Consider the following 27610-nt stretch of genomic DNA (forward strand, 5'->3'; position numbering starts at 1 on the left):
GGATCAAAATACTAGGGTTTTACATGTAATTGTGGCAATACACATCTCCAATCTCTACAGGGTTTTAGGGTTTTTTTATTTCTCTGCTTCAGAAACAAAATAGGAGGGTTTTGTATGCGATCAGAATCAGCAGCAGCCCAAAATCTTCAATCGAACAGGTACCTCTCTCTCTCTCTCTCTCTCTCTCTCTCTCTCTCTCTCTCTCTCTCTCTCTCTCTCTCTCTCTCTCTCTCTCTCCTTCTCCTCCTCTTTGTCGTCGTCTTCTTCTTCCAGCCTCCTCCGCCATGTTTGGCTACCATGGGAAGCTCTAGATTGAGAAGTTTTAGCCTATTCATAGAAACTGATGCCCTCATCTGTATCTTAATAAATGAATCAATCAAAATAAGAAAAGAAGAGGATATGCTATGTTGCGTTGTGTATTGGATGTAGTTTACGACCCAGAAATGTCCCAAAGGCCAAATTTTTTTGGGCAACTGTTCTTGTATGCTCTATTTTTACTATGTGATGGTTAGAAAAACGACAGAGAAATGTAATTACTATTTGTGCTTGTTCCTCTTCTTGGGTAACCGAAACAAGAAAACTGAATTTGTGAGGAACACCATTTTCCTTCCTATAAACAAAAAGTTTTTTTTTTTGGTAACTTGCACGTTTTATAACCAACCAACTCAAAACAAGGGGATGAATCCCACAAACAAGAACCTATACAAAGGAAACCTCATACATTCTACCAAAGCTATAGAAATTCTACGCCCCAAGCACTTTACTTGAAATGTTCCAGCATCGGCAAAGACTTTGATTTTCAAGAGAGTTTGGAAAATGCTCCAAAGTGCAAACCCGAAGTCTCACATTATCTTCAATACTCGCAAGCACATTATTTGCTCCTCTATGGTTTCCTCCAAACACTTGAGTATTTCTTTCCAACCACAGATGGTATACTGCTTGACGGATTCCTAGTCCTAAATTAATGGGTTGCCCCAAGCGTAGGGTTGAGACCGATGTAGCACAATATCCGGTAAGTCCGGAGTCGAATCCACAGAGATGGTAATGTGTGCTGACTAAAACTCGGGTTGTTACTGATTAAACTGGCTCTTAGGTAGCCACCCCTTATCGATTGATTGAGATTAACTAAAACTAACAGATAACTTGCTCAAATGATTAAAAAGAGAGGCACGGTCGTAGGGAATCCGGCACGCACTACCTAATCAGAATCCACTCGCTTTTCAAGGTTCTAAAAATGTTTAAATTTAGGGAGAATTGGAAACTCCGAAGGATGCAAATCCTAAGCTTGCCGGTCCCGTACACAGCGGCGAACAGGTTTTGGTCCCCCGTTCCCGCTCACATGAGTCTCGGCAATGCCTTGGATCATCCAACAGACGTAGTTTTCACCAACTAAATTTATCTAATTAAATTAATGTACGAAAAAGTTGCAAGACGAATCCAATTTGGGTCGCGGCGCTCCTTTACCCAATGACCAAACCTCAGAAAAACTACTCACTCATTATTAGAAATAGAAGGAATAAAACCCTAAAATTAATCATGCTTTTATAACACGAGATGAAAAATAAACAAAAGATCTAAGTTAAACAAGAACCAACGAACAACTTTTATAAAGAACAAAAATTAAAACGAATTACTGGAGTGCGAGTAATTAAACAAGACTTTAAATAACTTGATGAAAAGAAAAACTCTGAAAGAAATTAAACAATATTCGAACCAAAGAATCGTAGCCCCATCCGTCGTACGTTAGTGCCGAACCAATTCCTGGATCGCCTCCTCTATTCTCCTCCACAGCCAGAACCCTTTTTTTCCAAAAGCTGCTGACCAAGTCAGTAGGGTAAAAGTTGGTTTTATAAGGATTGAAGCATTAATTACATAATGGTCCCTTGGATTTTGCCTAATATTAAATTGACCATCCAAAATTCTGATGCACTTCGCACTTCAGTCCAAAACTTTTGCTAACTTCCATCTTTACCCCAAAATCATGAAAACCAAACTCGAGCGACCTGTAAACGTAAAAACACATAATAAATATCAATTAACAAATATAAAATATTAGTAAATATAAATTGGAGGGCCAAAATATGTATATTTTGGCACTTATCACACCCCTCAACTTACACTTTGCTAGTCCCGAGCAAAGAAAACAAATAATAGAAATTCTAACTACGCCACTTTCGTAGGACTCACGATTGCACTTAGCTCGTGCAACAAGCCTTTTAAACCCCTAAGCGATCCCCAGAGGACGAGTGAAATCTCGTGAGGGTTTACAGCAATGAACTACCACAAACACTGTGAATCTTTTTTACATGAGACCCGAAAACCTATAAGACAGCTCAATGATATCTCAAGTAAATAATATGAAGCCATCGCAAAGAGCTAACGACATAAGCAGTTCTAGATACTATCAAGTCATAAAAATGAGTCACGGCACCTATACTCAGCGTGTGTGAATAAAGGCTTCGGTCACAAGTGAAAAATAACCAAAAGTTCTCTCCGAACCGAGTCTCGACTTCAATCTCACCATGTCATGCACTCAACAAATGAAATCACTCGAAACAAGGTGCATATTACTCTCAAAATGTGCTGGCAAAAATTATGTAAATGAAAGCAAAGTATCCTAAACAAGTTGACACGAAAAGAAAGCTTTATATAATGGACACACGATCTCATGAACGAAATGCCAAGTATTGGAAACTCTCTCTATCCACCAATTCATAGCGCATTGCCCAAGGATCAAATAGGACTTTCATTTCGGTTATAACATTAGGGGAGGGAAAGTATTTCAAGATTAGGGTAAAACGTTCAAGTGTCTAAGAATAGGCTAACCACAACTCACATAGGGCAAATATAACAATGCGTGCCCTCTTTTTTTCTTTAATATTTTTCTTCTTTTCAACTCCACCACATCTCTCTCTCCCACCTTTAATACAATCCCACATTAGGAACAAGTGTTTCTCCTTTTCACAATAAATTGGTATCTTCCCTTTTTGCCATTTTATTTTTTTTCCTCTTTTTTTGAATGGGAAAGATCACCAATTATCAAAACTCAATTCTTACAACGTTTACCCTCTCTCTTCTAAATAATTCACCTCTACATAATTACTAAGCCTTCTTAAGACACAATATAGATGGTGGAGCTCAACAAGAAAAAAGCTGTATGCATGAGGCTCAAATGGGCTCATAATCGATAAATGTATGAAAAGAAAGAAATGAACTGGCTCAAGATATCAAAGATGGCCTATAATCCTCTCCAAGGGGCAATACGACCATGTAACTTTTCAAACACAAGAGATAAGTAGACAATTCAAAACATTCCCAACACTTGACAACAAAAATAATGGGATCCACAACAAATTTACTCTTTTGTGACAAACAAGAGTTTATTTGACACCATTCCCAGAAAAGATAAGGCTCTAAACTCACATGGGCATAAGTCTCCACTACACTAGCCATTGAGAATAATCAAGTCACAGCTCACAAGCAACCAAAGCCCAAAAAGACGTGAAGTGCAAATGTTTTAAAAATAAATGCCATGACAAATTCTTCGCGACAAGCTAGCAAAAAGAACTACAATGCCACCACAATATTAAAAGAATGACTATATATCGCAAACTCAATTAATCAAGAGCCAATCTCAATAGCTTTCAGTCTCATGCAAAAAGATTTCCACCATTTTCTATTTTTTCATTTTTTTTTTTACAAAATAAAGAACAAAGTGAACACTCCCCCCAACTTGAACTATTCAATATCCGCATTGAAAGCATAAAAAATAAAGATAGGACATAAACATAAAAAGAGAGGATAGATATCACCTCGAAAAAGAGGGGTTAAGCAGAGTAAACTATAGATAGAGGGAGACTCCCCAATTTGGATCGAACAACCTGCAAAATGTTAGCTTCCAAGACAGCAAGAAAAATAACTAAAAGAAATAAACAATGCAAGAAATAAAATGAAAGACACAAAATTAAACCATCCACTTTCTTCACGCGAAAGACACGGGTACTACTTTTCTCCCTGGCCAAAGACTGTGTTTCCTATTTGTTGGAAAGACAGTATGCATAGGATTCAACGATATCTTGAGAAGTAGCGCCGTCATCTAATAGGCTGTCACTCCCTTTGGGGCTTCCAGATTCCTTACCCACCACTCCGTTTGTGAAGCAATCTCCACAGAGTTTGGACATTAAAGTCAGATGGTTCAGACAGAATTCTCGCTGCTAACTACACGCCTACCATCAGACCCAACCTCCTAAGTACTACATACATAGCTTTGACCAGGTGGCAACGGCGCCAAAAATGCTTGACGGATTCCTAGTCCTAAATTAATGGGTTGCCCCAAGCGTAGGGTTGAGACTGACGTAGCACAATATCCGATAAGTTCGGAGTCGAATCCACAGAGACGGTAATGTGTGCTGACTAAAATTCGGGTTGTTACTGATTAAACTGGCTCTTAGGTAGCCACCCCTTATCGATTGATTGAGATTAACTAAAACTAATAGATAACTTGCTCAAATGATTAAAAAGAGAGGCACGATCATAGGGAATCCGGCGCGCATTACCCAATCAGAATCCACTCGCTTTTCAAGGTTCTAAAAACGGTTAAATTTAGGGAGAATTGAAAACTCTGAAGGATGCGAATCCTAAGGTTGCCGGTCCCGTACACAGCGGCGAAAAGGTTTTGGTCCCCCGTTCCCGCTCACATGAGTCTCGGCAATGCCTTGAATCGTCCAACGGACGTAGTTTTCACCAACTAAATTTATCTAATTAAATTAATGTACGAAAAAGTTGCGAGACGAATCCTAATTGGGTCGCGACGCGCCTTTACCCAATGACCCAACCTCAGAAAAACTACTCACTCATTATTAGAAATAGAAGGAATAAAACCCTAAAATTAATCATGCTTTTATAACACGAGATGAAAAATAAACAAAAGATCTAAGTTAAACAAGAACCAACGAACAACTTTTATAAAGAACAAAAATTAAAATGAATTACTGGAGTGCGAGTAATTAAACAAGACTTTAAATAACTCGATGAAAAGAAAAACTCTAAAAGAAATTAAACAATATTCGAACCAAAGAATCGTAGCCTCGTCCGTCGTACGTACGTTAGTGCCGAACCAATTCCTGGATCGCCTCCTCTATTCTCCTCCACGGCCAGAACCCTATTTTTCCAAAAGCTGCCGACCAAGTCAGTAGGGTAAAAGTTGGTTTTATAGGGATTGAAGCATTAATTACATAATGGTCCCTTGGATTTTGTCTAATATTAAATTGACCATCCAAAATTCCGATGCACTTCGCACTTTAGTCCAAAACTTTTGCTAACTTCCATCTTTACCCCAAAATCATGAAAACCAAACTCGAGCGACCTGTAAACGTAAAAACACATAATAAATACCAATTAACAAATATAAAATATTAGTAAATATAAATTGAAGGGCCAAAATATGTATATTTTGGCACTTATCATAAAACCCTGTTGCAAAAACTAATTTGAACAAGAACGCCTTAAAACTTTTACCTCTACAATGATCAACAACCCACATGAGCTCACTATCCCATTCTTTCGAAGTCCTCTGGACCTGGAATCTATGAAGAATTACCTGCCAAATACTACTGGAATAACTGCAAGCAAAAAACAGACCCCGGATCAATGACCATTCCCCATTTACACGGTCTCTCTTTAGTAGCTAACCTCCTAAGATAAGCAAGCCACAAAATGAACGACCATTTGGAGACACTTCTTGAAAACCACACAAGAGAAGCCCACTGGACTTTCCCTCCTCTATTCCTAAGAGCCTCCCAAGTATGTTTGGTATTATAATGGCCTGTAGGAGAAATATTCCAAATAACTTCATCTTCTGTTTCCGCATGGGGTTGCATTGCACTCGGAATCAGGCTTCGAATTTGATGAATCAAAGAGGATCTAGGTTGTGGCCAATTCCATTCTCCATCCCGAATAATCGAGCTAACTTTTGCTGAACTTGACCTTCCTAGATTAGCAAAGGCACGATCACTAAAAGCTTGTATAAAGGGCCACTGGGGTGCCAATTATCAAACCATAAAACGGTCCCCTATTCATTGCCAATTAGATGATTGATCAAGCTCTGACAATGCTCTTTCATCTTCATCAGCTTCCTCGTAGTCCATGAACAATCCTGTGGTAGTTTCATAACCCAGATATTTTGAGCTTTAATGAAGTAACTATGGATCCATTTCACCCATAAATTATCCTCTTTTTTGCACAAAGCCCACAAATGGATCAACATGGACACTTTATTCCAGATCTGTAATGACTTCAACCCTAACTCACCTTCATCTTTTGGTGTGCAAACATCAAACCAGCTGACTTTTGCACCTGCTTTTGTAAGATTAAGTTCAGACCATAGAACGGATCTAAGCATAGCCTCCACTTCCTTTATAATCTTCTTTGGTAGAATGAAGAGAGAACATCAATAGGTTTGCATGCTGAAAAGTACTGATTGAACGAGTAATGCTTTACCAGCATAAGTAAGAGACCTGTTTGTCCAACTCATTATACATTGTTGAGTCCTCTCCTTTAATTGAATACAGTCCTCATACCTTAGACATGTTGAAATGAGAGGCACTCCTAAGTACTTGACTGGTAATGAACCTTCTGGGATAGGAAGAATATGCAGAATTTCCTCTTTAATCATATCAGGTACCCCAGCAAAAAAGAATTGGCTCTTAGTGAGATTAGGTTTTAGACCAGAAGAGTGAAAGAATTCATCCAAAGCATGTAGAGACCTGAGTATTTTTAAATTTTGAAAATTATTGTTAAAATGCCTAAATTGAGAAAGTATGGTTTATTTGTGGTTAATTGGATTAGGGATAGAAGTGAAATGATAGAGATTAGAGGGGTGAGAATGTGATTTACTTGTGTGTGAGTATATATAGTGGAATATGTGTTGTAGGAGATAATTTCATCTCCCCTTTTCTCTCTCTCTCATCCGGTCTCCCCCTCCCCCCCCCCCCTCTCTCTCTCTCTCTCTCTCTCTCTCTCTCTCTCTCTCTCTTGCCTTCTCTCAAAAACTCCTCCAAAACTTCAAGAATCAACCTCATTCAAGTCTTCCAATCGCGTCTTTGAGCTTAAAATTTTGTGGGTTAAGCTCGGAGGAGAGGATTTCGGTTGATTTCAAGGAGTTCGGAGCTAGGGCTTGTTCAAATCTCTTGGGTTTCGCTCCTTGACTCAAGGTAGGGATTTTTTTGCCTTCCTTATGTGTGAATATGTTGATTTGGTATGAATATCGTGCCTATAATAGTTGTTGTTGATGTTATGGTCGAATCCTTGAAATTCTGCAGAATTTCTACTCGAACTGGTATTGTATTGATACAGCTCAGATTGGTATCGATACAAGACTCTCTGTTGTGTTTCAAAGCCCATCTGTATCGATACTAGGATTGCTAGTATTGATACAAACAGGCTTAAAATCAGATTTTGCTGTTTTGCTCCAAACTCCATTGTTTTGACCCCCGATCATTCCTAAACCCTTTTGGGCACCTCCTAAGCTATCTTAAGCATGTCTAATTGACTTCCTAGGATGGTTCGATGTATTCCTTGGTCCGTTGGCTTCCCATTAGCAAAAACCGAATAAGGATTTTACTTGATTAGAGTTTTGTCAAAAATACGTCTTAATGATAAATTGAATTCTCGGTTATGTTTGTGGCATACTTAGAGCATTGTTAGAGCACCGTATGATGTTTCATGTGAACATGTGATTAAGGTTAAGTCTTAGTTGGCTTGTAGAGTGCGAGGGTAGGCGAATGAGTCAAGGGATGGACTAGGAAGTCACGTAACGCAAGGGGTGGTAATATGGAGACTTAGGCGGATCCCGTAACGCAAGGGGTGGTAATATGGTGAACCGAGTTGTTAGGGATCACTGTGACGCAAAGGGTGGTAACATGGTAATCCACGTGGTGCATACGGTAACGCAAGGGGGGGAAATACCGACGGTGGGAATTTGGAATAGCGAGTCGTGTTGCGATTGGGGAGTGTTCCAGTCTTATAAATTGTGTGGCTAATTGTGATGTTGGTATATCTTAAACAAACATAATGAATGTCGATTCACCTATGAACCAATCGTTATCTCATGATTGAGCTACCTCTCTTTGGCATCATATTTTGCACTTGTCTTCCTTCTTTGCATCTATCTTCATATTTACATATAAGATTGGTAAAGATTTTCCTACTGGGCTAGTATAGCTCATTCTAATCTTTCTTTTCAGGACAAAATGCCGGGCAATAGATTGCATGCATTCGTGTGTTTGGACATGAAGATTTTTGGGAGCTAACCTTGTTTTAGTTACTTAATCATCTTTTGTAATTGATTTACTTTTGGCAAAAATGAGTTTGTAACTAATTGTTCTTGAATTTCTTTTGACTAAAAAGTTTGTAATATTCTAAACAGATTCGTACTTGTAATTAAGTTGATGTGGGCCATGGAGCCAAAGTTGTATAAAGTTTAACTTTTGGGGACTTGCATGTAAAGTTAAACAGTGGGGAACTCTTTTGGGTATTATTTACGTTATGCGAGGATCTTTTATTAAATTGGATTATCTATTTATGTTGAAAATCGAGGGCGTGACAAAGCATATTTAACGATCCCAATAGAGGAAGGGTCAGCCCCAGCCAAAATAAAGAGATCATCAGTAAAAGCCAAGAAAGAAATAGAACGTACATTTCACTTTGGATGGAAAGCAAATGAGCCCTGAGAGATCCTTCTTTAAAGAATAGTATACAGCCCCTCCATAACCAAAAGAAAGAGATAGGGTCTCCTTGCCTAAGCCCTCTCTCCCCTTTAAAGAATCCTTCAAGTTCTCCATTAACCACCACAGAAAACATAGCAGAGGTAATGCAAGCCCTGATCCACGAAATAAACAATGAAGGGAAATCCATGGCAACCATGACTTGAAACAAAAACTCCCAATCAACCGAGTCATAAGCCTTCATGAGATCAATCTTAATGGCACATCTAGCAACCTCAAAATCCCTCTGGTAATTTCTAACAAGTTCTTGCATCAAGAGTATGTTGTCAGATATAGATCTTCCTTTAACAAAGGCTGCTTGAGCTTTATTGATGACATAGTGAAGGACTGGTTACAATCTTCGAGCCAACACCTTGGTAATAGTCTTATAGATGACATTACAGCATGCAATTGGGCGATACTCTTTCATAGATTGAGGATAACTGGTTTTAGGAATTAGAACAAGAGCAGTTGCATTAACATCTCTTAGCAAGGTTCCAAAGTGAAAGAAAGAAAGGACAAAATCTGTTACCTCTTTGCCAACCACTCCCTAATTTTTTTGGAAAAAACTTGCATTGAAACCATCTGGACCTGGGGATTTGTCTCCATCAATCGAAAAAATGGCCCCTTTAATTTATGTAGGAGTGATAGGAGAGATAAGGCCTTCATGAAATGTAGCAGGAACAGTATTATCAAAATGAAGCCTTTCCTCAGAATGGTGTTTCTGATCAAATTTGGGACCCAACAATTTTTGATAGAATGTTAAGATTTCCCCCTTAACTTCCTTAATATCTTCCCGGAAATGATACTCACACAACCGTTGTGTGTGTTGTGTAACCAATTCTGACCGTTCAGATGTGCTTGGACGCTCTAGATTTTAAAAAAACTCTTCCAATGAAAAGTTTTAACTCTTCCAAGGAAAAGTTTGAACGAATCTTGACCATTTATTACAACAATGGACGGATGGAGATTGGTTGTATTTGATGTTTTGCACAACCGTTGTGCATGTAGCATCTTTGATATCTTCCAACCGCCTTCCATTCTCATCACAGATGGATAAAATCTTGTTCCCCATTCGATGACTAGCAACCTTTTTATGGAAAAATCTAGTATTGTTATCCCCCAATTTAAGCCAACTGTAGACACCCCAATCTGGGCTTCCAGATTAATTTACTTACGGTTTTTGATTCCCCGATGATGAAATAGATCAAGAACACCCTGGGAATGATAGCGTGTTTGAGCTTTGAGTGCTTGCAAAATCCTTGAACCTAACCTAGCCTAAGCCACTTCAAAAAAACCAAAAACCCTACTGATGCGCGCCAGGGCGCAACCATCCCGCGCCGGGGCGCACCATCGCGCGCCCGACTCACTCCATCACGCGACAGAGCGCTGGGGCGCACCATCGCGCGCCTGACTCACTCCAGAGCGCCAGGGCGCACCATCGCGCGACAGACTGACTCCGTCGCGCGACGGTCCAACCTACCACCAATCTTTCTGAAGGAGGACAGTTGGCCACCAATGCAACTCTCAGCCAGCCTCGTGGACTGACTGAACTCCTTTCCTGGCACCAACCAGATCCACCATCTCCCCCTATATATACCCCCTCATGGTTATTCTTTCAAAGGGTTTCAAGTTTTGAGGTCCAAAGGAGAATTACACACACCATCCTCCATACAAACCCAAATACCAAGCAACAAGCTATCTTGTTCCTTGCTTCTACCACTCAAAAAGCTTCCAACAATCAAACCTCAAAGTTCAAACACTCTTTCAACCTCAACCAAAGGTATAGCTTACCTTTGTTCTGCTTTCTGTTCTGATCCCTGAGGGGGGCTGGCAGGGCCAAGGCTGGTAATCAATACCAGTTCTGGTCCTAAAGCTGGCAAGGTTTCAAAAACCGTCATGGTAGGAACCAGTGCGCGATGGTCCCACTCTCTCGCGCGACAATCCGGTGCTGCATGCGATGGACCGCGTGGGGATTGGTGTCCTACTGTTTCATGCTTTATTTTGTATATAGATCACTGTTAAGCATGTTAAAAACCAGTTTACTGCTTTCCTTTGTTAGAAATTGCTAGCCGTAGTTCAATTTGCATGTCTTCTATTTTGGAGTACCCCTGGGATCATTCTGGACCTGTCCCAGAACCCAGAAATATGTAAACCAAACACTGGTCCGCGCTAGGGCGCACCATCGCGCGCCAGACTGGCTCTATCGCGCGACAGTGCGCCAAGGCGCACCCTCGCGCGCCAGACTCACTCCGTCGCGCGATAGTCTGCCTCTGACCAGTGAGTGGCTTTGCATGGGTAACTTGGATTGAGGCTGTTATTCTATCCCCACACTGTTTATGGGGTGCTTTATTCATTTGCAGGGCTTTTTAGCCTTTAACATTACTTAGGACTGTATATTATGCTGCTATATGAACTGCGTGGTTTGTCCTGGGTATGCACTGGTCCTTCCTGAGCCCAGAGGGTTTGAGAATAATAGTTGTGGGTTTGAGCTCACCGGCGCGCGCGTGTCTTGGAGTTGTGTACGTAGGAGTGAACAGCATGCAGTGACTTGTTCAATGCATGTTGGTTTCTTCCTGCGCACGTCACTCCAAAACAGGGGCCTTCCAGTTTGTTTAAACTCCCACAGCAGTCTGTTCTCATCCTATACTAATTGCTCATCCGTGCTATCTTTTCACATCCTGCAAACTGTTACAGTTTTAATCCCCGATTAACTGTTCCCCCGCCCTAATTGGCTAAAAATTTATTAATGAAACAGAATCGCAAACAAACATTTTTCGCAAATGCCTAAGTAGAGACCGATCTCCGGATTGGGCGAGAGGGGTGCCATAAAACCCTTCCCCTCTCGTAACCTGGCTCCCGAACCCAGATATGGTTATGACAGACTAGTTCCTTAACTTTTTCAAATCAAACAGCGCGGCAAGTGCTTCGAAATACGGTTCCTTGGGTGTCGAACCTTCAAACCCGAGTGGCGACTCTGTATTTTCGCGAGCGCTTGTCGTCCAGCTTAAAGCGCTCCCGCGAACCGGCATTTTCCTCTTTAGGAAGGGAACGGAATCCTTTCCTAGAAAAGAAAAGGGCACGCATGCCCACACCAACGAACCCTAGATTTTTGCCGACACCAAGCCTCATCAGCAACACAGAGATCATTGAAATTCAAAAGACAGATTCTTTCATATTCCATCAAAATAGGATCCCCAGGTAACTGAGCACAACAATTATGAATGCTACTAAGCTCCTCCCTGGCCACCAACACCCTATTCTGAATAACACTGTAAAACTCCATATTAAGCTTCTTCAGGCATGGTTTTAATCTTCGGAGCTTCTCATAAAGTATAAACTTAGAAGAGCCAACTTTATCTACTGAGCATCCCCATGACAAAATAAGCAGAGGAGAAAAATTCTTATGATTCATCCAAAAGTTGAAGAACTTAAAAGGTTTGCTTCCCCCCCCCCCCCCCCCCCCCCGCGATAAGGTAGCACTGTAACAAGAAGTAGGCTATGACCAGACACATGAGGAACAAGAATTGCAACTTCAGATTCGGTAAATTCAGACTGCCATTGAGAATTAACAAGAGCTCTGTCCAATCTACAACTATAATGACCCACATTAACTCGTTTATTTGACCACGTAAACCAAAGACCTTTTGAAGTAAGTTCCTCCATTTCAATATCCTCTATACAGTTATTAAAATCCCCTGTAGCATTAGCATCAAAATGACTAGAGTTGGACTTCTCATTCTGCCATCTAACAACATTGAAATCACCAATAACAATCCAAGGTTGGCCCCCAACAGAAGCAAACCCAGTCCTTAGCTCATCCCAAAGCTTCTTCCTAGAACTAGCTTGATTGAAGCCATAAACAATAGAAAGGGCAAACTATCTATTATCCATTTGAACAAAAGGCAATAGCATTTGATCAGAGGATAATAGCACACTAACCTTTGGACCCTGAGTGTCCCAAGCCACAATTATCCTAGCAACTGGGCCTGTCCCAATATTGTGAACATAATCCCCACTACAAGAAATCCGGCTTTTAGCGAGGAAATCAATTCCCTCGCTAAAGGAAGGGTATTGGCGAGGAAATTATGGTTTCCTCGCTAATGGGACGACAGTGGTGTTTTATTGCGTGGAAGGCGAATTTTCCTCGCTATTTCCTTGTCGCTAAAGAGTATTTGCGATAAATTTTCACAATTCCTCTCTAATTCTTGCTGCCAAAAACGTCGCGGGATTTTTGTATGTAGGTAGGAAAATGGATTTGCGAGGAAACAAAAAAAATTGTCGCCGAAAGGCTGTAGAGTTTTTTTGTGTCAAACTTATTTGGATGCTAAAGTTGTAACCATGCATTTTGCAAGGAATTATGTTTCTTGCAAAAATAGTGGTTATTTGTGAGGAAATGAAGCATTGGTTGCTAAAAGTCTATACTTTGTTTGATAGTACAGTAAAAACATTTTACGAGGAAATGTGATGGTCACAAAAAAAGTTCAACAAAAAAACATGAGTATTCTTTAAACGTGACCCTTGGTAGTTTTATACTATTGTTGCCCTTTTTTGAAATAAATGTCATTATATCTTAGTTTTACAAAAAAAAAAAAAAAAATTTATCATTATAATATTATTTTGTAAATAATTTTTCAAGGTTTTGCGAAATACGGATTAATCAGATCATTCATTACAATTAATCGTGTATTCGTTAGACACTTGATCGAACGAGAAATATCATTTTTTATAATAAATTTGCATCCCGATGAAGGGACTTTTAATACCTAATCGAGCAAAAAATTTACATGAATGATTTAATCAACAAGCACAACAAAATCAACGATCTCGATTGTCATGATTATGTTGCGACCATGTGGTTATTGTACATCAACAATTGCACAAGACTTAGTTTACTATCAATTGCATCCCAATGAAGGGGCTTTCTCAACTCGAGATTGAGCCAAAAATTTACATGATTGCTTAATCAATAAGCACAACAAAATCAACGATCTTGATTGTCATTATTGTGTCACGGTTGCGTGGCTAGTGTACATTCAACTACTGCAGAAGATTATTAAGAAAGTTGAACCTATTGATTATAAAGATCATTGTTTAAGTCTATTTTTATAATGGTCGATCTAAACCGTTAGGATTTTACCTTCTACTGATCACATCATTTCTACTAAAATTTGAGATCATCGGATGTATACAATCATATGATCGGAAGACATTAATGCATCTGGAGGCATTAAAGTCTTTATGGTGCATCACTCAAGCTCACATTGTGGTCTTTTTTTGCCATACAAACTGTCTATCTTTTACATAATATGAATTAGATTATTTTTGTACCAGCATGAAGTTAATCACGTATCGTTGGACGTTTGATCATAACAAAACGTATCGTTTTATCAATGAATTTGTATCCCAATCGATGAAGCGGCTTACTAAACTCGATTGAGCCAAAATTTACGTGACTGATTTCATCAACAAAAACAATGAAATTAACAGGATCGATCGCAAAAAAAAAATTCATGTGAGAAATTATGTTTGATGTTGTATTTCAATTGTTGTATATGTAGCACTGTTAGGCCATCCACAATGGTATAATCAAAAGCAAATTGTTTTTAAAGTTAACAATGTTAGGGCAAAAGATTGCTCACAATGGTATAATCAAACTTAGCAACATCCTTAGAAATAATCAAATTTTAGGCTTTGGATAACCAAAACTAGCAAACTTTTTCAATAATCAAAATTTGTGGACTTCACACCACATAAATTAACTAATTCCAAAATTTGTATACACTCGTATTTCAATTGGTATTTTTTTCTTCTCTTTTTCACATGCTCTATATCTTTTTCACTTCACCCACAAACTATTTCTCTTTCTTTCCCTCAAAAAGTGAAGCTTATATCTCTCGATCATCTATAATTCAACCCATCATCGCTAGATTAAAGTATTTCACTTTTATTTTCCGTTTCTATTTTTTTTCCAAAAAAAAATTCATAATAGGAGGAAAAAAAGACACTGATTTTTTTTCAAAATTAAAAGAGGGAATCGATCAATATATTTTTACCAAAAAACAAACGTAAATGAAGGGAAATGAATGGCAGGAAACAGAGAGGGAAAGAGAGTGAAATTGTAGCGGATCATTATTTTGGTTATGGACTAAAAGTGAACATTGTGAAGCTCAACATTGTTAAGTTTAGCAACTTCTTAAGTGAATAATCAAAAGCTGATGTGTCAACTATTGATTATCATTTTTTGATTATACCATTGTGGATGGCCTTATAAAAGAAATTAATATTCACAAGAGAAAATCATTCAGCCGGGAATAATTTTATTTGTCATTTGTCCGAAAATTTCCAATTAGTGGCGGGAGTGGGAAAAAGGAATGGCGCGCGGGAGGGGAAAAAGAAGAAGACAAAAGCGGCACCGTTTGGGCAAAAAGGGGAATACTTACAAAAACCCTAGCCGCTCATTCTCCTCTTCTCTGATTCCAGTCTCCACTCTCCACAGTCCACACCAGGGAGGCAGCGACGCCGCCCACTCCCGCACTCTGCCCACGCCGACGTCCACTCCTCCTCCCGCCGACGATCGATCCACACGGCAGTCCACCCCTTCTCTCGCCGACGATCGACCCACACCCACAGTGGTACCACTGGTACGTCTCTCCTCTCTCTCTCTGTCTCTCTCTCTCTCTGTCTCTCTCTCTCTCTCTCACACACACACAGTCACAGCCACAGCCACAGCCACAGAGCTTCACCATCCGGTCCAAGAGTCTTTGTGCTTCGAATGTATTGTTTCTGTTACTGATAGCTTTAAGCAGTTACTTCTCCTGAAATTCAGCTATCGATTTGGTTTATTTATTTTCTGCAACCATTCTGTGATTTACAATTTACCATTAACCTCTGTTGTATGACCTTAGATTTCATGATTTTTGTGTGTGTATAAGAAGTACGTTAATGGAAAAATACCCTAAGTTGACAACACAGGAAGATGAATTTGCCTTTCGCTATATGCTCTCAATAGCCTGAAAGTTTGAAACTTTGTAGTGTGTATCACTTGTTTGTAACTTTGTATTGTAGGTGATGGTCCTGAATCATGATGGATCCAGACCTTTTTTTTTTGGTATTTGATGGATCCAGACCTACGTGTTATATAACTTATATGACCTTTGTTTGTATTGTATGAAGTCGACCAATTTCGTAAGCCACTCCTCTCCTCTACACTCCTATCCTATACTATACGTTTTACTTTTAGGACTTGGGTTTTGTAAGATCGTGCCCGTTGCAGTGTGTGATCTGATAGGTGACCAATACAAATACAAATTGCTGTTGTTGCTCTGTGACCACTTCATAGTAGATTAAGCCCCCGTCTATTGTTTCAAATCTGTTTAGCTCTTTCAGGTCTTATGCATAGTTTCTATGTAACCCTGGGTGAGGGATTGATATGTGAGGTAAGGAAAATTATGGGTTAGGTTTTTCGTTTAAGATTCTACTTGAAGGATGCATTTAGTTTTTGGTACTCAACAGTACATAATTGGTACTTCATTGTTGCTTTTTGTTTAAAGGACTTCTGGTACTTAACAACATGATATAGTACTTCATTGTGGAGGATATTGGAAGGAGGCTTTTGGTACTTAACAGTACATAATATAGTACTTCATTGTGGTTTTTGTTTAGATACTTGATATTATGTTTTGGAAATTGAGGTACCATGTTTTGACATTTGGAAATTGTTTTAATGTTCCTGCAATTACTTTTGAGTTTGATGGATTGTGTTATTTGAATAATATAGCAAATCATTGTATGACAAGAAGCAAAAAAAGAACAATTACCAAGGGTTTTTTTTGTTGCTAAAAGAGTTATTTGTGATAAGAAAACTATTTTTTATTTGCGATGATGAGTTTCTTTGCAAAATGTATTTCTTGTTTTGGGATAAAATTTTATTTCCTCACCAATCATATATATTGGGCGAGGAAACTTGTGTTGTTGCTATTGAGGGGCCATTTTGCGAGGAATTTTTTCGTTGCTAAACATTTAAATTTTGCGAGGAAATTTGGGTTGTTGCTATTGAATGCACCCTTTCTGTGAGGAAATGATTGGTCGCCAAAAATGTATATTTGGCGAGGAACGGGATTCTTATAGCGACTAATTTGTTTTACATCAGTGTCCAATGATATTCCTCGCAAAATGGTTCATTCAATAGCAACGACCAAAATTTCCTTGCAAAAAATAACCCTTTGGCGAGGAAAAAATATTTGGTCGCTAAAAAGAATCGGAGACTACCCATTTGCAAGGAATGGACGATGAATGAAATTTTGTCGCAAAAGCCCTTTTGCGAGGAGAATTTTGCAGTTAGCGAGAAATATATTTCCTCGCAAAAGGCTTGATTTCTTGTAGTGCCCATCCATTAGGCAAACACGTTTTCATCGCACCTACCATATTTTCCTCTAATTTTTGATTCTACAATTCCAATCAAGGCCAATTTATTAGAATGAATAAACTTTCGAAGCTCACCTTGTTTAATGGGGTTGTTTAAACCCCTAATATTCCAAGAAGAGAGCTTAATCATCGATACTTAGGTTTCCTTCCCCTCTTAGTTGCCCCAGGCTTCTTCCCTTCATTAGGCTTGGTAGAGTCCTGCAGCTCCGTAGAAATTAAAGCCTGAAACAATGCATCGGGATCTTCCATCCCCACCCCAAGAACGTCAGGTAGAGTACCATTCTGATCCACCTCCACACCCTTGCTAGAATTGGGATCAGACCCCATAAGATCACTACCCAAAGAGTCCTTGATAACTAAAACACCAGAATCCAAACGTACGTCAGCAACCTTTAAACCCATAACCCCTTCAGAAGTATCATCAACTGAACTATCCACCACCTGTAAAGCTTCAAATTGATTAGAACAAGGGAGTTCTCTAACAGCAGAAGCCACCATAGTTACCACAAGCTCAGAAACCTCCAATGGGGTTGGGACAGATTCTCCCCCACCTGGTTTCACAACCCAAACTTTTCCTTTAGGAGCAGTCAGTCCCTTAGTAGGAATGTCATCAGTACGCACAAGAGGCTGCTCCTCCCTTTGACTGCATTCAGAATGGCCAAAAACCTTACATGCCCCACATTTTACAGGTCTCCAAGGGTATTTAATGGCAGTGGAAACCATCTTCCCAGATGACATAAGCAGGTCCACTGAATGAGGTAGAGAAGCATTGACATCCACTTCAATGCAAATTTTTGCATAGCTAATTCTCTTAGCAGTTTCAGTCATCTCGTCTGCACAAAGGGGTTTGCATACAGAGCTAGCTAAGTAACGCAAGCCTGCAGCAGTCCAATACTGGAGAGGAACATTATAAAGCTGGATCCAGATGGGTATTTTTGTCAAGCCCTCCTTTTCATACTCAATATGAGGATATGCCAAATCTGAAGAACCATAAGACGTCCACCAAAGTGCCAAGGTCCTGATTCAACAATTTGTCGACACACTCCTTCAGACCCAAATTGAAAGAAGTAGAAACCCTTATCGTTAGAAAGAACATCAACAAGACCATAGTCAGCCCACTTCTTAAAGGCCACAGATCTAACTGCAGGGAAGGGGATCTTTCTATCCACAAAATGCCCAACCAGACAATCCTTCCATTTCTCAGCCCCCTGTACTTCCACAGGACTAGGTGGAGAAACTGTAATTCTGTCCCCCTCCACCGTAGGAGGAAAATACTGGAAAGTCATTCTAGTATTACCAACACCAGGAGGAGCAACTTTATCTTTCCATGAAGAGCCCATCTCTACACCCCCAGGTAAAGCAATACCTGAACCATTAATGGAATCAATCAGCTTATTCTTCGAATCAAGTTCAGCCCGTAGTTCCCTAATTTCCTGATTCAATCCCTTAACCTGTTTAACTGTTGGAGTATCATCCTCCTTAATCTCAAGATGATCATTGTTTGTAACAGTAACTGACTCCAAAAAATCCAGCAAATTAACACGACCAACAAAGCTAGAATTCCCTTGATTAGCATTATCAGGACCAGAATCCGTAACTAAGAGAGGGATCGTACCACAATGTAAAGAATTATTCAAAAACATCGAGACCGGTTTACGTAATCCAGTAAACCCTAACTTCGAAGCAGAAGTAGACGAGGACAACCCTAATGGAGGAAAAAGAGAATCGAAAGTGTTACCAGGAACAGATGAAGCCATCGTGATGGAAGATCTCAAGCCTAGATGGAGGATGATGCAGCGAAAATCAACAAGAGAACACTATCGCACCCAATCGCCCATATCGCCAGTTTGTTAGCTCCTCTCGTCCTCTGCTTGTTTTGGAGCAAAATTGTTAATGAAATAAAAGGAGCCTCTTCCCTGAGAATGTTCTTCTGAATTTTTGATAATGTGATTGAAATCGAAAATGTTAGTGTTCATAGGATAATGTAAAGGTTCTACAACATTTGTATCAATACTTGTGTACTTTTCAAATTATATTCCTGGAATTGCTGGTGAATGCAACTTATGTTATTAGGCCATTGCATGACCTCACCAAGTCTTTTTGTAATTCCCTCCGGGCCAAATATACCATACGTGTTTCCTTTACCATTTCATTCCATTTTGCATCATGCCTGACATGCGTTTGGGAATTGTTTTGCCTTTTTTTGTATCTGTATTTTCTCTTTCTCCAACTTGATTGTATTAGCTGGAGACGCTATTAATGTACAAAACCATATTACTTTATTTCACGTGGTCGGTTGCATATCTTTTGGGGGATAAACTTGGCTGGATTTAATGGTGTATCTGCATCTGTCAACACTTTTTTTTTTCCTGGTAAATGTACTCTTCCATATAAGCCCCAAACAAGAAAACAGCATGGTCCAAACAGGACACAAAACTATCTCAGCCAACTCCCTTAAAGGAGTCACCAATAAGAAAAGAAAATACAACCAGGCACCTATCAACCAAAGAGAAGAACTAACAAAATATAAACTTCTACTATAGAACTCAACCATGGGAAAGGAACTCCCCAAGCCCTAAACAAGACCTTGTTCTCCTGTGTGGAATTGATATTTTGCCAAGCCATCATGGCATCTCTGATGTTGCAAATCTTGGAGCCCAACAGTTCGGCCTCCATCATCTTTTGCTGAAAGATCCTCGTATTCCGCTCACACCAAACTCCATAAACAATAGCAGCCAGTGATAATTTGAGAATAGATTTCCTAATTGTCTTCCCCTTAGAATGCAGCAAGAACCATTTCTTTTCATCATCCCACATAAGTGGGCCTCTGTGAATGGGGTTCCTTCGCAATATCTCCTTCCAGACAGCTCTAGAAAATGTGCAATCGAAAAATAAATGATTATGAGATTCAAGAGCCCCATTTATACACAGAACACAAGTGGCATTATCCACCACACTCCATTTCAGCAGTCTGTCCTTTGAAGCAAGTTTACCTTGCATGGCCATCCATAAAATGAATGCCCATTGAGGAACATTTTTAGGAAACCACACAATGCTACACCAATCTAGCCGACCATTTGACACTCTAATTGCTTCCCAAGCAGATCTCAAAGAGTAAAAACCATTATGAGAAGGAAGCCATACCACCCCATCCTCATTTAGAATATTAGGAGTAAAACTAGAGGGGGTGCTGGTATTGATTTCTTGAATATATCTATTCCTTGGTCTTGGCCAAGCCCATTCCCCATCTTTAATAATTGTGGAAACCTTAGCTTGCAACGATCTTCCAATGTTAGAGCACACAGTCTCCCCCAAACCTTTTATACAAGGGCCCCAAAGGGTGCCAATTGTCAAGCCATAAAAAAGTGGAAGCCCCATTCCCAATTTGATATCGAATTAAAGGTTGACAAACCTCCCTGAGCTGGAAGATCTTCCAGATAGTCCAGGGGACATCATAAGGCAGTCCCATAGTCCAGAGATTATGCTCTTTTATGACATACGTATGAACCCATTTCACCCAAAGAGAATCAGCCTTTCTACTAAGAGTCCACAATAGCTTGAGCATAGCAGCAGCATTACCTTCTCTTAATTTCCTAAAACCCAATCCTCCTTCATCTTTTGGAGAACAAACCTGACTCCACTTGAGCACATTTATGATTTAGATCACACCCAGACCACAAAAAAGCCATAAGCTTGCTTTCAATTCTCTTTAGTATTTTCTGGGGGATAACAAAAATTTGACTCCAGTAGCTTTGAATGTTGCTAAGAACAGACAAAATAAGCTGAGCTCTTCCACCATATGTAAGAACTTTATTGGACCAGCTCTGAATACAACCCAGAATCTTCTCCTCCAACACTAAGCAATCACGTGCCTTGAGCCTAGTAGTGATAAGAGGTACCCCTAAGTATTTCACTGGGAGAGTCCCCACAGGAATAGGCAAAATCTCCCTAAGCAACTGAATTTCCCCTCCATCAACCCCAGAGAAGAAGATAGAGCATTTGTTAAGGTTAGACCTCAAACCAAAAAAGTCGTAGAAATCGTCAAGCATATCTCTAATAGTCACCAAAGAGCCTCGAGCTGCCCCACAGATGATGAAAAGATCATCAGCAAAAGCAAGTTGAGAAAGTTGTATAGCTTGGCCAAAAAACAGATGAAACCACTCTCTGATGAAAGATAGCTGAGAAGGCTTCCATGACAATTAAGAAGAGATAAGGGGATATGGGATCCCTTGCCTCAAACCCCTCTTACCGGGAAAGAAACCCTCCAAACTGCCATTAATAATCACTGAGTAACATGCTGTAGATACACACTGAGAAACCCACTGAATAAAAATAGAGGGAAAACCCATGGCAGCCATTGTGTCAAACAAGAAACCCCAGTCAACAGAGTCGTAAGCCTTCATTAAATCAACCTTGATTGTACAACGAGGAGGACCAGACTCTCTATGATATCCTCTAACAACATCTTGCATCAACAAGACATTGTCAATAATAGATCTTCCTTTTTATAAAGGCAGACTGGTTCTTATCAATAAGATAGGTGAGCACCTCTTGAAGACGATTGGCAAGAATTTTAGTTATGCATTTATAGTGAACGTTGCGGCAAGAGATGAGTCGATATTCCTTAATATTCACTGGCATATTCACCTTTGGAATCAAAGATATTGCTGTAGCATTCCAAGCCTTTAACATGTAACCATTAGAGAAGAAATACTGGACAGCTTGAGTAAGCTCGAGACCTATAATATCCCAATTGTGCTGATAAAAAGCAGATCCATAACCATCAGGCCCTGGAGTTCTGTCTCCATTGATAGAGAACAAGGCTTTCTTTACTTCCTCCATTGTGTCAGGTTGAATAAGCATTTCCTTATCCACATCGTTCACCTTGGTTTTAATAGCGTCAAACAAAACATTTCTAGCCTCCCATTTCTCCCCAAAAGAAGTATCAAGCAGCCCCATATAGTATCCCAAAATTTCAGCTTTTACCTCCTCTGGATTTTCCAAACTCCTACCCATACTATCTTCCAACCTAAGAATAGTATGCTTAGTCCTTTGAACACACATTTTATTATGGAAAAACTTGGTATTCCTATCCCCCAACGCTAACCATTTAACCCTTGACTTCTGTTTAAAAAAAGATTCCTCTGCCATGCTAAGATCCACAAATTGTGCCCTCAAATCCTTCTCGAAAAAACTCAAAGTCACATCATAAGGGAAGAGAGAGACATTGCATTTGAACTCTAGCTAACTGGTCTCTAGTATTCTGAACTCTGGTGCTAATACCAGAATAGAATTTTTTGTTGAAACCTCTCAGCACCAACTTCAGCCTCTTTAATTTAGCAACAAAAGCAAACATGGGATCCAGACATCTCAAGCCCCCAAGAATTCTTTAATTCAGACTTAAAACGAGGATTAGACATCCAAAAATTAAAGAACTTAAAAGATACTTTCCTCACTACCTCAGGCACAACAGTAACCAGTATAGGACTGTGATCAGATATACTTGGAGGCAATACCACAGTACCACAGCTTCTGCATTTGAGAAGGCAGATAACCGGCAGAATTAATCAAAACCCTGTCCAGTTTACTTCTATTCTCACCCAAACCACTTCTTCTGTTGGGCCAAGTGAACCATAAGCCTTTCATAAGCATATCATCCATCTCAATATCAAATAAACAATCATTGAACTCTGTAGAGGCAAGAACATCAAAACCATCCAAACGTTCTACAGCAGATCTAACAATATTGAAATCCCCCAACTGTATCCAAACTTGAGACCCAATAATCCCATGAATATATCTCATCTCAGACCATAGCTCCCTCCTCTGAACAGTAGAATTACCGCCATAGACAATAGAAAGAAAGAAAAGCTTCTTAGTAGTAATCTCTTCAGCAGAAACTACAATCGAGCAAAAGTATGAATAACATTCACCATAAAACACAGAGAGTCCCATCCAAAAATAATTCGAGCAGCCACACAGGACCCTAAATTATCCACAGCCTTCCAGTTAGGAGGAAAACAATGAGCCAGAGTTCTCTCCATATTTTCAGCCCTAATTTTAGCTTCAACAATTCCCATAATCCACAACTTCTCATGATTAATAAGGGTTTTTATTTCTTTTTGTTTTAAGGGATCATTAAGACCCCTAATATTCCAAGAGGCTAACTTAATCATTTAGACCCAGCCTTCCCACCCCCCTTATCCTGAGGGCCTCTACCTCTTCCTCGTCCCTTATTCTTCTTATTATTAGAAACAGGATCTTGGGGAACAGCACCTAGTTTCAACCCTTAAGCAAATTCCTCTTCAGAGGGCAAATTAGCAGTCTTATCATCATTCCCATCCAGAGCAACAAGGTCAGGAGGCCCACCCAACACTTGGATATCTGCCCCAGAAAAACCCATAGCTACAATATCTCCTAGAACACCACTCTTCACAACCTTAGTAGATTGCCCGGGGCTGTCAACAATAGCATGAGTCTTATTTGCCTTACCATGACCTTTCCCAGAATCACCACTCTGCACAGACATAACCAGACGTTGACCAACTACAGCTTTAACACCCCCTGATTTAACCACAGAGCTACCTCCCAACAGAGATATCAAAGAAGTACCAGATTTGGCCACCAAAGTAACAGAAGCTTCCTTGTCAATTTCCTCAAGAATACCAAAAGAATTAGAGGATACAACCCCTAGCGGGACATTAGTATCCAAGGGAGCAGTTGTAGATACAACCATAGGAGATACTACCAAGGGCACATTAGGAGGGGCAACCACAGGAGGTTTAGCCACCCATACCTGCTTAGTTGTAGCCAGAGGAACCGTCCCCTCGGTGGAAATAGGAACACAAGTAGCATGTCCAAAAACCTTGCAAGTAGCACACCATAATGGCTTCCAAGGATACTTAGCCTTAATCTCAACCAAATTACCATTTGCCAACCGAAGATCAAAAGACGCAGGTAAGGCAGAATCAATATCAATTTCTACACAAATCCTAGCATAATTGATCCTCTTGCCACTTTCAGTGAAAGAATCAGCGTATAAGGGCCTTCCAATAGCACTAGCCACGAAACTAAAACCTCCAGCAGTCCAATACTCCGATGGGATATTATAAAACTGCACCCAAATTGGAATCTTAGAGAGTTGCTCCTTCTCCAAACTCATACCAACCTCCCACTGTTTCAGCATCAAAAGTTTTCCCCCAAAATGCCAAGGCCCCTGTCAACACTTTCTTAACTGTATATGCGTATTATGTTTGTTATTTAGTCTTATGGTATAAAGTCGTGCTTCCTTGTGTCGAGTTCTCAAATGTTCGAACCTAATATGTTCCTCCAGATCCAACAGTAGTGGTAAAATGTGTTCTTTATTTCGTTGTATATATTGTATGGGAATTTTCTTAAAAGGACCTGGTGTTTGGTTAGGAAAGGATACCATGAAGAATGATGAGGTGGAGAATCCTGATGTGGAAGTTTCTGAATCAGAATCTGAACCAGAAGACGAAGATGTGAAGTTGACAGAACCTTCGAAAGCCTCCATATACAACGCGGATGGTCTCCTAGATAAACTTGATGACATCAGGTGGCCTCAGAATGTGGAATGGATACACAAGCTTTCCCTTGACATCAATCAAGAGCAAAAGGTGGACGTGAATGATGACCTAGCACGTGAGCTTGCCTTTTACACCCAGGCACTGGAAGGCACAAGACAAGCCTTTGTGAAGTTCCAATCGATGCAGCTTCCTTTTCTCAGGCCACCCGACTATTACGCTGAGATGGTGAAAAGTGATTCTCACATGGTGAAAGTCAAGGGCAGGCTTTTGGCAGAGAAGAGAAAGATGGAAGAGGCAGACGAGAGAAGGAAGGCTAGAGAGTCCAAGAAAATAGCTAAAGAGGTTCAGGCTCAGAAGCTGAAAGAGAGGGCCAAGAGTAAAAAGGATGAGATAGAGTCTGTCAAGAAATGGAGGAAGCAGAGGCAACAGAGTGGGTTTGCTGGAGGTGACAAAGATGGTGATATGGGTTTGAGCTTTGAAGATGGGAAATCGTTTGAGAAGTCTAATAAAAAGAGGCCGGGGGTGGCTCCTTTTGATCGCACTGGTGGGAAGGGAGGCAGAGGTGGTGCTGGCAAGGGGAAGAGAGGAGGAGCAGCAGGTGGAAAGAGGAAGGGTAGGGATGTCAAGGACTCCAAGTTCGGGTTTGGAGGAAGGAAAGGTATGAAGAAGCAGAATACTGCTGATACTACAAATGATTTTCGAAGCTTCAACCAAGGTGGGTCCTCCGGAAATAAAAAAAGGAAGCGGTAATGTACTCATTTTCATTTGGTTCTGTGATGTGCCTTTTTGGTTATTTATGTTTGCTTGGAACTTTTAAGATTTGTACGTTCTATTGCATTGAGCTTTAAATTGGATTTCTACGAGCATTTCTTCAAGTACTCTGGCGTGTTAAGGCCATTTGTCGATTAGTTGATATTTTCTCTCAACCTTGAACTTACTGTGCCCATTGATAAGCCGAATGCCGTTGACTTGAGATATCTTGGATTTGATTGTTTACTACTGTTCTTGTTGCCACCATTCTTATGCAAAATATTTACTGAAAAAGTCTTGTTGTTTGAGGCATGATGGCCACCAAGTTTCGCCACCTTTATTGGATTTTGAAGTTAATGTTGTTCGTTTGTTTGGCATGGAGTGGTGGTGTTTTTTTTTTTTTTTTTGGGGTCTGAAATCGAAAGTTATGGTTGTGGTCCATGGGTAATAGTTTTTGTTGCAATAGTTAAAAGTGCCTTTTTCTTCTGAATATTGAATGTTATGCTGTTCTCTATGACTGATCGGTCCTTTCTGTCCCCAGTTCACTTATTTTTTGCTTTCCTCATCTATCACTTAACCATCATTATTTCGGATATTAATTTGAAATATACAGAAACATTAATTTGAATAAATAAAGGCCAATCTTTACTTAGGCGGAAGTGGTAATTTATTTGAATAAATCGAATAAAAATTAATTGGCACTCTTAGCTCCTGAACTTAGAATCGATAATAATTTCTTGGTTTCTATAATCAAGTGAACTCCATAACAAGTGAACCACAAAGTACTTCCAATTTGATGCATAACGGGCATTGCCGAAGTGAAAATGACTCCAAATAAAATTTTCCTTTTAATGATGCCACTTGGGAAAATTTTGCACCCAAGGGAGAAGATATTGATGACTCATATTTGTGGCATCTTAGATATGGCCACTTAAATTATAAGGGTATGAGATTGCTGAAAAAGAAAAATATGGTGAAAGGGCTACCAAACATTTCAAAAATTATGAAGTTTGTGAGTGGTGCATATACGGAAAAATGCAAGACTCCCATTTCCAAAATTCTCTTGGAGGGCTAAAGCTCCTTTAGAGTTGTCGCCCTACCTGAACACCATCTCTTGGTAAAAAGAAGAGATACTTTCTTCTCTTTGTTGACGATTATACTCAGATGGTGTGGCTTTATTTTCTTAACCAAAAAACAGAACCTTCTCTATGCTTCTTCAATTTAAAGCCATGGTAGAAAGGCAAAGTGGAAGGGAAATAAAGATATTGCGGACAGATCGTGGAGGAGAGTTCATTTACACTCCAGACATGGAGCATAAAGAGGAAGACCCGACAAATCATCTACTTCGACAGTATGTCAGCCATAGCAGTGAGCAAAATACAATTTTTCATGAAAGGACAAAGCATATTGAGTTTCGACATCAATTTATCAAAGACTTTGTGCAAAAATGAGAAATTTAGCTCGAATTCATCGATACCAAGGAGTAGCTAGCAGACATCATCATGACCAAATCAAGAGCATTAGAAAAAAATTCAATTTCAAGAGATCATGAAGATTACAAATTAAGGAGTGTTAGACAAATAATGTGTAATCTTCTAGAATAATGTAGAATAAGTGTTAAAATATCTAAGCCAAAAAAAAATTTAAGTGTGTAGAAGTAAGAATGACACGAGAAAGATTTTTGTATTTAAGAACATAGGTAAAACTAAACATTTCTAGAGATTGGAAGGTCGGTGGATTGCTCTATAAATAGAGCTTGAATGTACTCTTTCCTATATAATGAAAATCAAGTCTAAAAAGCCTTGAACTCCTTTGTGCTTATTGCACCAATCACCCCTCCTTTCTTACAAATCCTACTTATCTTGTCCAATTTCCTTCCAAGTTTAACTAAGCACCCCAACAACATTTTGCGGAGCTTTTTTTGTTTTTTTTTTTTACGATACAATAAACAAAGGTCGTTCCTTTGGCAAACACCATGAGTTTTTACATACTCTAAGGCGGTGCTGGCTCCAAACACCCGTCTCACTTTTTTTGTTGGGTTTACGGCATTTTGGTCAGTATTCATTTGACACTTTGTTAATCAACTGCTGAAGGCTTAATTCTTGTCGAGCAGCATCAGGATTC

The 27610-nt window shown here is 39.7% G+C and overlaps 1 protein-coding gene across 12 annotated transcripts; it reads left to right on the plus strand.

The window, feature by feature from the left end:
- Positions 1-25669, plus strand: LOC131306451 (probable rRNA-processing protein EBP2 homolog). 12 transcript variants are annotated; one of them, XM_058332693.1, is made up of 4 exons: positions 15218-15326; positions 15366-15406; positions 16152-16201; positions 24614-25669. In XM_058332693.1, exons 3-4 carry the CDS (start codon positions 16157-16159, stop codon positions 25484-25486), a joined length of 918 nt encoding a protein of 305 aa, XP_058188676.1. In that variant the 5' UTR covers positions 15218-15326; positions 15366-15406; positions 16152-16156; the 3' UTR covers positions 25487-25669. The 12 variants fall into 12 exon arrangements, with proteins under 12 accessions (XP_058188670.1, XP_058188675.1, XP_058188667.1 ...); XM_058332695.1 differs by having other exon boundaries at positions 15226-15330; positions 15370-15406; XM_058332684.1 differs by lacking the exon at positions 16152-16201 and having other exon boundaries at positions 15122-15330; positions 15370-15406.
- The last annotated feature ends 1941 nt before the right edge of the window (positions 25670-27610 follow it).

Source organism: Rhododendron vialii, chromosome 11a (assembly GCF_030253575.1).
Source record: "Rhododendron vialii isolate Sample 1 chromosome 11a, ASM3025357v1".
Lineage (NCBI taxonomy): Eukaryota > Viridiplantae > Streptophyta > Magnoliopsida > Ericales > Ericaceae > Rhododendron > Rhododendron vialii.